Here is a 12,119-nt window from a genome sequence, read left to right as displayed (position 1 = left end):
AATTTAAAAAACTAAATCAAATTTTGCACATGAAATTAAAACTTTTCTGAACTTCTTCTTACTCCACATTATAGCCTTTTTCTTCTGTTATAAGTGTTCAGATAAAAGTTTATAACTATGTAATTATGCATATAATATTTTGTGAGCTTTTCCTTTTATATGGCCTATAGTGATGACTAATTTTTAGTGAGCTTTTTTATGAGAAAAGAATCTTAGACCACATTCAAACTAGACATAAGTCCACAAAGAGAAATGAACTCTAATGTAATTAAATGTAATAAATGATTTATAATGACTGGGAAACAGTTTTCGACAATTAAAATATAGTATACCCTGATGGTGCACTGCATCCTATTAACTACTTCAAAATAGTGTCATAGTCTCAGGGTACAGAATGGGTAGCACTTAAAAGTTACTGATTGCTGTAGCTTACTTATACTCTCTGTACGTACAGAATTGTTCCCTCTCACTTGCGAATTACTTCAGACATATTAATCCAAATGGCTCATTCACTCGTAAAGCTTGTCATTGTTACACAGGAATTATTAATCTGTCCGAATTATTCCATGAGACTGAGTGCGTGGTCAATTAGCCCAAGTAGTTTTAAATTTGCATTTCCTCATGCTGAACCTGCTGCGTGAATAAATAGCACTTTAGCACGACCTTGGCAGAAATTTTATTTAGGTCACCCGTTGAATAATTATGATGACTCCAGGATTATTACAAAATGGTCGGAGGGAAGTCACACAAGCAGGTCACGCGGATGGACTCGCAAATCGGTTGTATAAGCACTCCATTAATTGCAGGCTCTTAAAAAAAATGGTGGCTCAAATCTCGTCAAAGCGGTTTATGAATTGCGTGAAAGCGCTTGCTAGCCGCGCTGAATATGCGTTTCAAAAGAACGACCGCTCTTTCTGTTATTTAGCTTTTTCAAAAACATCCGCCTTGGCGAATAAAAAAAAATTTGCTCAATTTTTTTCGTCCACTGGGTTTATATTTTTTAAAGGACTTAATCCCGCTAAAATCACTCCGTCGTAATTGCTTCAGCGCGAGCGTAGTTTTTGAAATATTCAAAGTGCTGAGAGATACCAGATTATTCCGTCTCCGCCGCCGGATTTAGATTTTCATTTATTTTCTTCTTCTTAATGGTAGTTAATACTCGCTGGGAAAATGCAATGAAAACACGACTGGGTGATGAAAACATCGAGAATACCCTTAAAGAGCTTAGAATAATTTTGTGTGTGCTCATAAAAATGTATCTGCGGCTATATCGGTTCGTAATTGAGGATCGTCTCGGGTTCGCATTTACGCGGTGTGCGTTGGGATTGAATATGCGAAGATATAACGCAAGTATGATATAATTTTTTTATGCTTCGTCATCCCCAGAAACTCAGGAAAAATTGAGAAATTTTATGAATTGGGCTGAAACTGAAAAATGATTATTTTTTTAATCTGTTTCCAGTATCATTTCGCGATGACCATGAATGACTAAGAGAAGATGGCATTGTGCTTCAAAAACTTTTTCTACTCGTGCTCTGAATGCGGATTGCTTTTTCAATAATATAGGTAACGTTATTTTAGCTAGAAGAAATACATTAGGGACACATTTAATGAATAAAAGTAAACACGGAAAGATAATGGTTTATTTATCTAATTATATTTCATGGTAACATAAATAATAATTTTCTTACCTCTTATTATGTAATCTCATTTTATATTTTCAAGATCTTCCCTCATCATCCATATTGAAATGTTCATGTGTATATATATATATATATATATATATATATATATATATATATATATATATATATATATATATATATATATATATATATGTCCTTATATCTGTTTCTATATAAATGAGTATATATATATATATATATATATATATATTAATCCTCCCACCTTTTTCTAAACCTTAAGAAAGTTGCGCTGGAATGCTCTGTACCATCATGGCCTTATGCGATTTCAATTCCAACTACGCCATAATCTCTTCCTACGTCTAATCATGCGAGCCTACGGTGTTTGCCTTATGCATAGCTACTCTATATATTTTTTCCATCCCTCTTGATTCTTCCTGGTTTCACTTATTTTTTCGCCTGAGTATTTTTTTAACATTTGCAACGGTTATCCCTTATTACTTTCTAACTATAATTTCAACTTCAGTGCAACGTACCGATTTCACTCTTTCTCTTTAAACTTTCAATATCCTCCTTCTGGTTCTTCCATCACGCTTATTTAGGCCTATTTGTGTCGCGCCTCAGCACATTACGAAATTGAACTCTTTATACTTCCGTCTAACTCTGTTTTAAAATTCTTTCATTTTTCTCCAATCTATCTTTCTAATCATCTCGTATGTAGTCTATGGTTTACTTGTACTTTTCGCATTTACTATTCATGTAGTTTTTTTGGGACTTTTGATATTCCTTTTTCGAATAATATTTTTCCATTTTTAATTATAGTGCCCAGCTCTCTTTCCTCATTTATGATTTTCCCTACATCCTTCTGATACTCCAGCTAGTGCTTCTAGGTTCCAATCCTAAACAAACTTGGCTGTTTTATCCCTATGAATCTGTCCCTTTATTTCATTATTAATAAAATGTAAACCGAGTGCGCATCTGCTCCTGGGAATCTGTGTTAATTGATCAAGCTGTTCCTAAATCTGTGCCTATCATAATATATTCTTATTGATACTTCATTTTAGTCCTATGGTATTTTCCGGACGCGTTGAAAATACGAAAGGCGTAGATATACATTTTCATTTACTCATATGTATTTTGATGCATATCCACGCCTTTTGTGTGTCTAGTCCAAGTTTGGTGATGATTAACCCTTTTCCTCAACAGAACTATATTTCTTTATACCCGCGGTAATTCCTTGTTCCTAATCCCACCTCATTACGATTTCTTACTTCGCCTCCCATCGTGTTCCAATCCCCTATCACTATCAGATGTTTCCCTCCAGGAACACCCACGATTATTTTCTCTATCTGGTCGTATACCCTATCAACTTCTTGCTATCTATGGTTTCTTGTTGGCATGTAGCCTTGAACAATGGCAAAAGTTAGTTGGTTCATCTTGTACTTCTACTATTGGTATTTTATTATTCGCCTGCTTTATGTTTACCCTGCCTCTTTCCACCTTTTTGCATTGTATTATTGTAGCACCGCTCTATATCTGACTTTATAAATATCACTCCAGTAATCTCTGCTAAAATCCCATATCACTTCGTTTTTTGAAAATAATACATCACTGTGGACCAAATTCTGTGAACATGGTGGAAGTGGTAATAATTCTAACTTTAGTTCAATAATGTTCAGCATCAAAACTTTGTGTGTACTTTTGCATTGTCTTGATAGAAGAAATTTTTTCCTTTGCCAAATAAGGACGTGTTTCTTGATATTTCAACTCAGCCGATGTAATAACGACGCATATTACTCTCCATTTATCTTTTGTCTTATTTCCAAGTAATCGATGTAGTTTATTCGGCATGCTTACCAAAAATTATGGCCTTAGTCGGCCATCATCTTGTTAACCCATTTCAACATCTTCGCCTTCTTCGGAGCAGCAATGCTTTTGGAAACCCACTGTTTCAACTGTTTCTTTGTTTATGGAGTGTTATGTATTAATGTATCCATTTAATGACCACAATCTAGTATCTTCGCTGAAACTCGTCTGGATTCCGATCGAAAAGAACCAAGTCAGCCTCAGAATTGGTCACACGATAGCGTATATTCTCCACTGAGGGCAAATGTGGCACTCATCTGGCCGAGATTTTTTTTTGCACCCGATTTCTATTGCGAGAATGCAAACGCTGTGCCTTGTGATATTCCTGTGACCTCAAATCTTCCGAGAACTTTCATTCGTGGATCACTCAAAACTATATCGTGGGTTTTATCAATAATTTCGGAGAAAGTCACTTCCTTGGACGTCCCAAACGATGTCCATCATTTGGATGTGCGGCCACATTTGAACTCATTTTCACAATTGCGAACAGTCGAAAACACAGGAGCCAATATGTCATGAACTTCATCCAAATCTGCTTTGATGTCTTGTTAGCCATTTTGCTTGGAATAATTTGTTCACAGCACGAAACTGATTTTTTCCATTTTTCTAAATAAGCAACTGTTTATTCCTTCAGCCGGCTTTGAAAATGGAACTTCGTGTTGGATATAGCTAACCTTTGTCAGCAGTCTAGTGAGAGATAATGATTAGTGAAAAGAAAGTCGTTTTGATATTAAAAGCGCCATATATTTGATTTTCTTAAGAATTATTGAACGACCCACGTCGTTCAATAATTATTCGTTCAATATTTCGAAGATATTTACACTTGTCAACTTACCTTGTGCCTTTTTGAGAAATATTTAAAACGTATTATTGCTGAGAATATTTTGCAAAGTCATTTCGTGTCAAAACTGCCTGCTATGAGTGTTGTTTTCTGCTATGAATGTTGTTGTGAATCTTTGTGGTCTAACGTCATCGCATTGAAGATATTTTTTTACATGAGTACCTGTCCTTTCGTAGTGGTTATTTTTCACATTTACTTTCCGCTATAGTCACTATCTCGTTTTTTAATCAAGTTTATTTTAAATATAAATGTAAAATCCAACCTATTTTAGACCTCTATTTATGAACCTATGGTGAAATTTTAAAAGCGAAAGATTCAAATATTAAAGATGCCAAAAAATAATATGTTATTACCTGTGAATTGTGAAAACAATTTGAGTTTTCTTATCTATAGTTTTCGTATTATCTTGATAAACTATAATTTAAGGCAATTTATGGTTAGTAATTTATAGTTTAGCAATAGGTTGTACTATTGATGTTGCTCTACTACATGATTTCCATCTGAAGCGTTTATAACTTAATGTATAATTTCAACTGCGTGTATACATTTAAGGGGGTTTGAATTCCTTATCCTTTAGATTTCGAATCGAAAAAATAGAAGTTGTGTATAAAAGGTAAGAAGGAAATTTTTCGTTAAATCTAGAAACAAATTGAATCAAATTAAAGATTAAATATTGGATGCAGCTTCCAACTCACACTCTTATAAAATTATTACTGAAGTACCTAGTACGTGCCCTGGTTGGAACATTGGAAAGAAAGCGAATAATACATAATATTTCATCAGTACCTGATGGACCAATAATCAGAAAATTTTCACATTCCAAACTGTTTCTTATCTAACGATAATTCAGCTTCCCCATACATAGTAAATGAAACCGTGCCTACGATAAAAACGTTTCATTAATTCAAATTTCCATGTTTCCCTATTACCAGCCGTTGGGGGTTCCCACCTTTTTGATTTAAAGCTCCCTCATTTTATAGCGCTTGGGCTAAGTAAGAACATAAATGTGTCCCCTAATTCTCCAAGGCTAACTTAAAATTTAAAATTATTTATATAGGAATCGAGTTGACAGTTTTATGTGAGTATTTCTTGCTATTATGCATTCTCCTTTTTGCTTCGATAAGCATAATTTCCTCCGAAAATCCATATAACTGACAGCAGAGTTACCAAAAGTTATCCAACTCATAAGATGTATCGAATTTTTAAATATTTCGCTCCAGACGTAAGTAGCAAAAATGCTCCTTCCAGTAAAACCCTTCGGCGCCTTCATATCTCCTGCCCCCTCGCTTCTCCCGCTTGCCCCGTCGTCTCAACCAACCAACGCGCCCCAACCTCATCACTGTGCCATTATTCATCAGCCCACAGACAGGCGCGCACATATTCAACGTAGGGAAACGTACTCACTTAAGTTCTATCGGTCCCCCCACTCCCCAATCTCTCACGACCACACCCGGACCTAATGTTCTCAAGACCCGAAAGAGGTGCCACCTGCAGTGTCCGAGCGCACCCTGTTCCACCACTCCCTATCCTCCCATCGCGAGCACTTCTTCTTTCCATGATGTAGAATGATATAGCTGCTGCTTTTACGAGAGCACTGCTACGCCCGGGATCAAATTAGCCAGCCATCCCCCCACCTCTCTAAGCCTTCCGGCCGGCGTCCCGGCGCAACCTCCCGTCCCGCTTACACACACTTATTATGTATACTATTTATATATATACCAAAACCCTACTGTCGTCCCTCTGGTGGTAGCCGGGAATTAATGAACGGCTGTATATAATTCTTAGATCTCACTCCCACGGTGGGAAGGTGCTGTTCGGAGGTCCTAACCCTCATCCTATACTCCGCTCGCCACCGCCTACTTCTTTACCCACTCAATTGCCATGAAAAATACCCCAACTCCATTACGGGTTGGCGAATATTTCGTTTTGAATTATTCCACCATTTTTTTCGTTTCCGCGTTTTTACCACACCGTGTCTCTTTCCCCGTACTCGCCCCATCTTTAGGAGAACTCTTCTCCCTTCCCCGTCTCCCACCTTAATCCTCTCGTAAGGGGTTGCGCGCCTCTTATCTCGCAATTTTCCTCTCCCATTCGAGAGGTATTTTGGTGGCTGCCCTTCTCTGATTATACGCATTTCGAGATAAGCTTTATAGGTTTTTTTTGGGCCACGAAATCATCTCCCAGAAAAATATGATAACCTCATTTTTTAATAGCTATGCATGATTGTGCGTTTTGGTATTTAGCCACTGTTTTGCGAAGTAGGTGGCTAAATTTATGTCAGTAATTTTATGTCACCTGTCAACTTGGAGTATTCCTATAGGTTTTGCAATGGCGGCTGTCATATTTTCAGTAGTTGTATCAATTTATATTTTTCGGTTTGTTCTAAATATTGTTTAAACCACAGGAAATACGTCTTGATTTCTAATTATTTAAATCCTTCCGAGGAAATTAGCGATTCTCATTCGCCACCTATAATTAAAGGGAATCAATTAAAATGCTATGAATTATTTATTTTGTTTGTTTTCCAACAAAATTCAGGTATCGAATGGCTTGCTAAGGTTTTGCTATATTTGGGAGAATGTTTTACATTTTTAATTGGGCAATTTCAGAATAGATCGGAAATGTTCATTCTGAACTTCAAACAGTCCTAAGATTATTGGCCTTTTAGCTGAGTTTTTAAACTCGTCTGATAGAAAAACGCAATTAAAAAAGTGTTGAGAGTATCTTCCTTCAAACCCGGTCAACTCGCCTTATATCTCTGCCACCTTAACTTTGAAATGGGATTTTCCGCGCCATCGCCCCCGGATCCTAGTGTTCCACATACACAGTTCTCGAGTCGCAGCTGTTTACGCAACCCCATAAGCTTGAGACGATCAACCTCACTGAGACAAGCTCAGGGTCCAATGCCCACTCACTTTTAAAAGCGAGCGCTGCCGTAACTAGTTTTCGGGTGGTGGTGCTAAGAATACATTGTGAGCTTCCTGAAACGAGTGGCTCCATTTTCTCTCCCGAGGCAATGGCCGAGCGTACACCGAACTTCCACCTCGACAACTTCTCATGCATTCAAACGTTAGATCATGTTATATGCAAACTGAATCCAAAGCATCTCGTGATGTAATCTTAAAACCCATTGGACTTCTCCCTCCTAGTGAATTTTATGTGTCACTAGGCGGAAGGAGTCTCTCATGACTGAAGTAATGTCCTGGTCAAATCAAACCACTATTTCGTTGACATTTTTCATTATTTACATTTAAAATTCTAAGTTAATACGAAGTTCTAGGATAAGCAATTAAGTTAATGGCCAACATATAGTATAATTGCTTGCTTTGCATGCATTGTCAACGAATTGTTTTCATAATTGTAATAGAAGGGGGAATACTTCGTAAGAGGAGAAAAGTACTGAAAATAAAACACATATGAGAGAAATAGGGTAGCGGAAAATATATGGACCTCAGGGAGGAATAGGCGTTGGGGAAAACGTGTTGTTTATGTTTTAATTAACTATTTTTAAAGGCAAAAGATAAGTACATGTCTAGGATACCAACCAAAACTAATGTCTTCACGGTAAAAAACCATTAATAATAAGGGAAAAAAGATTTGTTTTGAAATCTTTGTAAATTTGCATCTCGTACCTTCTGATATTTATGCATTGTTGCACAATTCTGACGGGATATGGATTTTATTACTGAAACCAATGGACCTTCTTCAGCCAGAGGATTGCATGACGGCTGACTGTGCAAATAAGGTGGATAAACTTAAGGTTTCCGGAGTGTTATTTATATAATTTCATATTCAACCGTTACTTTTAGAAACATATGCCTGTTTTCAAGGTAAAATATGTTTACCAGTTGTCGATTCGGTGCTTATTCTGAACTTATGTGTGTAAAAATTTGTTATATCATGATTTCCAATTTTACATTTTGCAGCATATTATTTAAGTTTAGCCATATACGAGTAATATTAGCTTTCAGTAGTAAGTTAATAACAAATTAATCAATCCTCGCTAATCGAATACTTTACCGTTTGGAACTATATTTTTGAAGTTAATTTCATCAGGATTGAAATTTTCTAGATTAATTTATCCTCGTGCTTACTCGTGGAATGGAATGCAAAAAAATGTATTCAGTATGATAGGAATTCAAAATATTCACAATTCACAGTAATCAGGCTGTACATTGATCACAGAAACTTGTGATTCATATTTCACAATTCTCTATTTAATTAAATGAGAATGTGTGTATGTGTGTGATAAAATGAAATCATCCCACAGATCTATTTGAATTTTTATAAGTTTTGTCGTTATACATGATGTCTTCCTTCTCATTTTGTACTGACAACCCTCCGTTCTCCCTTTTCTCATTTCTCAGTTCGACCCCTGGACGTCCGCGTCCTTGGAGCAAGTCAGCCATTGTCAGCCGGCCGTCGCTACGATCTCCTCTGCCAATCTTCGGGCTCTCGGCCTCCTGCAAGTGTAACCTGGTGGAAGAACGGTCAGCGACTGGAGAGGACCAAGGAAACGGTAAGGACTTGCGCCTGAAGTCACCCTTATCTCTTACCTTGTCTCTAGCTAAGTATCAATGGTCGCATTATCATTTAGAGAAGAACTTACATCGTTGGCAGTAGTCGAGTTATTAGAATTAGTTTAAAGTAAACATTTTGTGTAAAGTCAGCTGATTTCGACTTTTCAAGCGATTACAAGGAAAGGGAAATTGTGTTTTTTAACAAACTGTAATTATTTCAAAAATATGGTAATAAACGTAGGAAGTAAATTATTTCTCAATTATTTACGATAAGGGATAAAGCTCAAGATACTTCTAAGCAGTTTATCCTCATTCCATTAAATATAATATCGTCAAATTATTATCAGAAAATATGTTTGTAGAAAGTGACTAATATGAAAATTAAAAGAACAAGGGCATTATTACTTACGATACCAATTAAAACTCGCTTAAACCAAAACCTTTCCTCGGTTTTGCTAAAGGTAAAAACATGAGACGAAACGAAAATGATAAAACTAAAAAAATATAACCCAAATCTTTATACCCAAGTCCTCAGTGGCAGCTGCTAGGGACAAAGACGATCCTTCTAGCTCATACTCGACTCCTGTACAGATTTGATAAAATTTCCCATCACACTTTTAACGGGGTCTTTTTTCCATGTTCTTATCGTCGGCAACACTAAAGTCATAAACTGCTGTAATATAAACCTTAATGAAAAGATATTATTCGCGATGAAAACCGTGTATCATTTTAGGAGACTGGGTAAGGAAGAGGAAAATTCGAATAAATCAAAATACAGCTACTCTCTCTCTTCCTCCTACGAAAACATTCAACCCCAGTGAGCCGCCTTACTCTTGATCCCGAAATTCTTCCTACCATGGGCTCCTTTTTTCCATCCACCCTCATCTTTTCTTTCCTTCGTGTGTTATTCCACTTCTTTCGTTTCCGATCGAAGAGTATTAATATTCTTGGTAGATCGCCGCTTTGAGGTCGGTTTTCTACTGCCTCAGAAGAATACGAGTATTCTTTTGGACCTTCAAAAATTTTCCCAACAATGAAAGCTTATTTTTTTTCGTAAAATATTGCTTCATTCAACTTTTCAAAGGTATCGCCGCCTATTATCCCATTCAAAATAACTATAATGCATATGGTATCCCTCTCCTTTCGAACCTTCACTTTCCTATAAAACCATTGAATATCCCACTCACTCATCCAAGAGCCTTTCCCTATAACTAATAAGGGAATTAATAACTCCCTTGTACTCGTCCTTCACTATTGAAATTTCCGTACCAAATTCTTTTCTGCCTCCAACAATTTTAGCATTTAATCGATATTCTTTCTCACTACTTATCTTTTATTCCACCGGTCTGGTTCACGCTCATATCTTAGAACCCATCGTATTATAGTATATACTAAATACGAGTATATATCCTCTGCTGTCGGAAACTAGGTTTCTGAGACACACAATGCTAATAATGCTTCGAAGTTGACAGTAAATATTCACCTACTATAAAGGATTCTCTAAAGTATTATTGTTTTTACTCAGCCAAGCTACTTCTCGCCAATAATATCAATTTCTTCATATCTTTGTGTCGTTTTTTGATTAACGAGCATCATTCAGAGAATGTTAATTACATTGCATTGAATAACATTATATCGACCCTTATAAAACTTAGTTGACTACTTTTTCCTTCATAAATCAGTCAACGGTACGCACTATAGTATCCCCTCTGCCAATATCAACCTTTAACTGACTTTTCATGTCTCTATTGCGTTTTTCATGTGTGTAAATAAAAAACAACGGGTGATAACTAGAAAAAAACTCCGTCTTATTTTCCAGACCTTCTTTGATCATCCCTATTCTCCAATCGAATTATGTGCAGCATGATATAAATACATCCCCTCCGCGACCCTTGCGTAACATTCTCCAATCTTGCCATCGCCGCAAAAGATGTATGTCTCAGAACAAATCGCCATTCCCAACCCTCCATCCCGGCTTGTGCCACAGTCCTCTCTCCATGCCACAACTCGGAGAGAACCCCACTCGGATCTCCATGGCTGGAACGACGTTGGACAAAATTCGTGCGGAGTGGGGAGAGGGCTTTGGGGAGGGATAGCCTCAGGCGGCTATATGCTTGGGGCAACAAAAATGAAATAGTGAGCACTTAATCTCGCACGACGGGAGTAGTGGGAGTTAGAGAAACGACAGGGAGGGGTGTAAGGGAGAGTAAGCAAGGAAGAAAGTGGGCGGAGGACGTTTCGGGAAGGTCGCAGGGAAAGAGATAGAGAGTGAGAGAGACATGGAGAGGGAAGGAAGGACAATAACAAGAGAGGACAAGTAATAAAAACGTACGCATTACGTAGCATCAAAGGAGCATATTATGGCGGTGCTTATCGTAAGAAAACTGCCTGTGTGGTCGCTTTTTGGTTGGTAATTACCCCAAAGTTTAAATCATTGACAGGGGTAAACCTTAAAGTTTGGCATGCTTGAAATTGCACTTTCCTCGACTAAACGTTAAGCATATTAAACTCTCCCCCTATTATTAAAAAGTTTTTATTGTAGTCAAGTTGTGATGACGATGGTGACAAGGCTAAGTACGAAGGTGCGTGTTTACTTCTACAGGCATATAGCATAAATCTTCATCCACCGGGTAAGGAAGAGTACTGAATGCTATTACAATTGTTGCAACCTTAGAGGGAAAGATAACAAGAGGGCTCTAGCTCGAGCAAGTTAGTAGTTAATATTTATTTATAATCCATTTACGAAATCAATTTATCTTTAATATTCCTTAAGGATTTTTATGCATGAACATGCAAAATATCTTTAGGAAAATCAAAAGGCACATTATGCAAATAACTTCTATTTCTTTCATTTCAAAATTATCCGAAATGATGTTTACTGATCGAAGGGCGAGGCAAGGTTTTAGGGAATATTATTTCAGACTGAAATCATAATGCAAAGTATTTTGGCTGTGAATAAAACATTTAATTGTAAATTTTATGTATAATTGTATACAGGGTGCGTTACGAAAATATTGCAATTAAATATCCTGCACCGTTCCTATTGATCGGAGTGGGAATGAACCACTTATAGTAGGTGGGGGGGGGACGCTAAGCTTAGCCGCGAAACCAGTTTCAGTGCTCTCCAAGCTGTGGACTGGCAGGACGTCAGTTATTGTAAACCTCTTCGTGCCGACCGTGTCACGAAAAAAATGAATTTGACCACCGAGCAACGTTACGCGTTTATAAAGTTTTGTGCTTTACTGAAAA

The 12,119-nt window shown here is 37.0% G+C and overlaps 1 protein-coding gene across 1 annotated transcript in view; it reads left to right on the top strand.

Annotated features, from left to right (window-relative positions):
- side-VII (sidestep VII) overlaps positions 1-12,119 on the top strand; it is a 1,496,071-nt gene that overhangs the window by 1,198,352 nt on the left and 285,600 nt on the right. Inside the window, exon 6 of the mRNA XM_071598053.1 lies at positions 8,718-8,869. Coding sequence (XP_071454154.1) covers positions 8,718-8,869 — 152 coding nt within the window. The remainder of the gene's footprint in view (positions 1-8,717; positions 8,870-12,119) is intronic.

The sequence above is a fragment of the Hetaerina americana genome, unplaced genomic scaffold, assembly GCF_022747635.1.
Source record: "Hetaerina americana unplaced genomic scaffold, ioHetAmer1.1.p SCAF_9, whole genome shotgun sequence".
Classification (NCBI taxonomy): Eukaryota; Metazoa; Arthropoda; class Insecta; order Odonata; family Calopterygidae; genus Hetaerina; species Hetaerina americana.
Note: the sequence above shows the minus strand (reverse complement) of the source record. Positions and strands in the feature narration are given on the sequence as shown.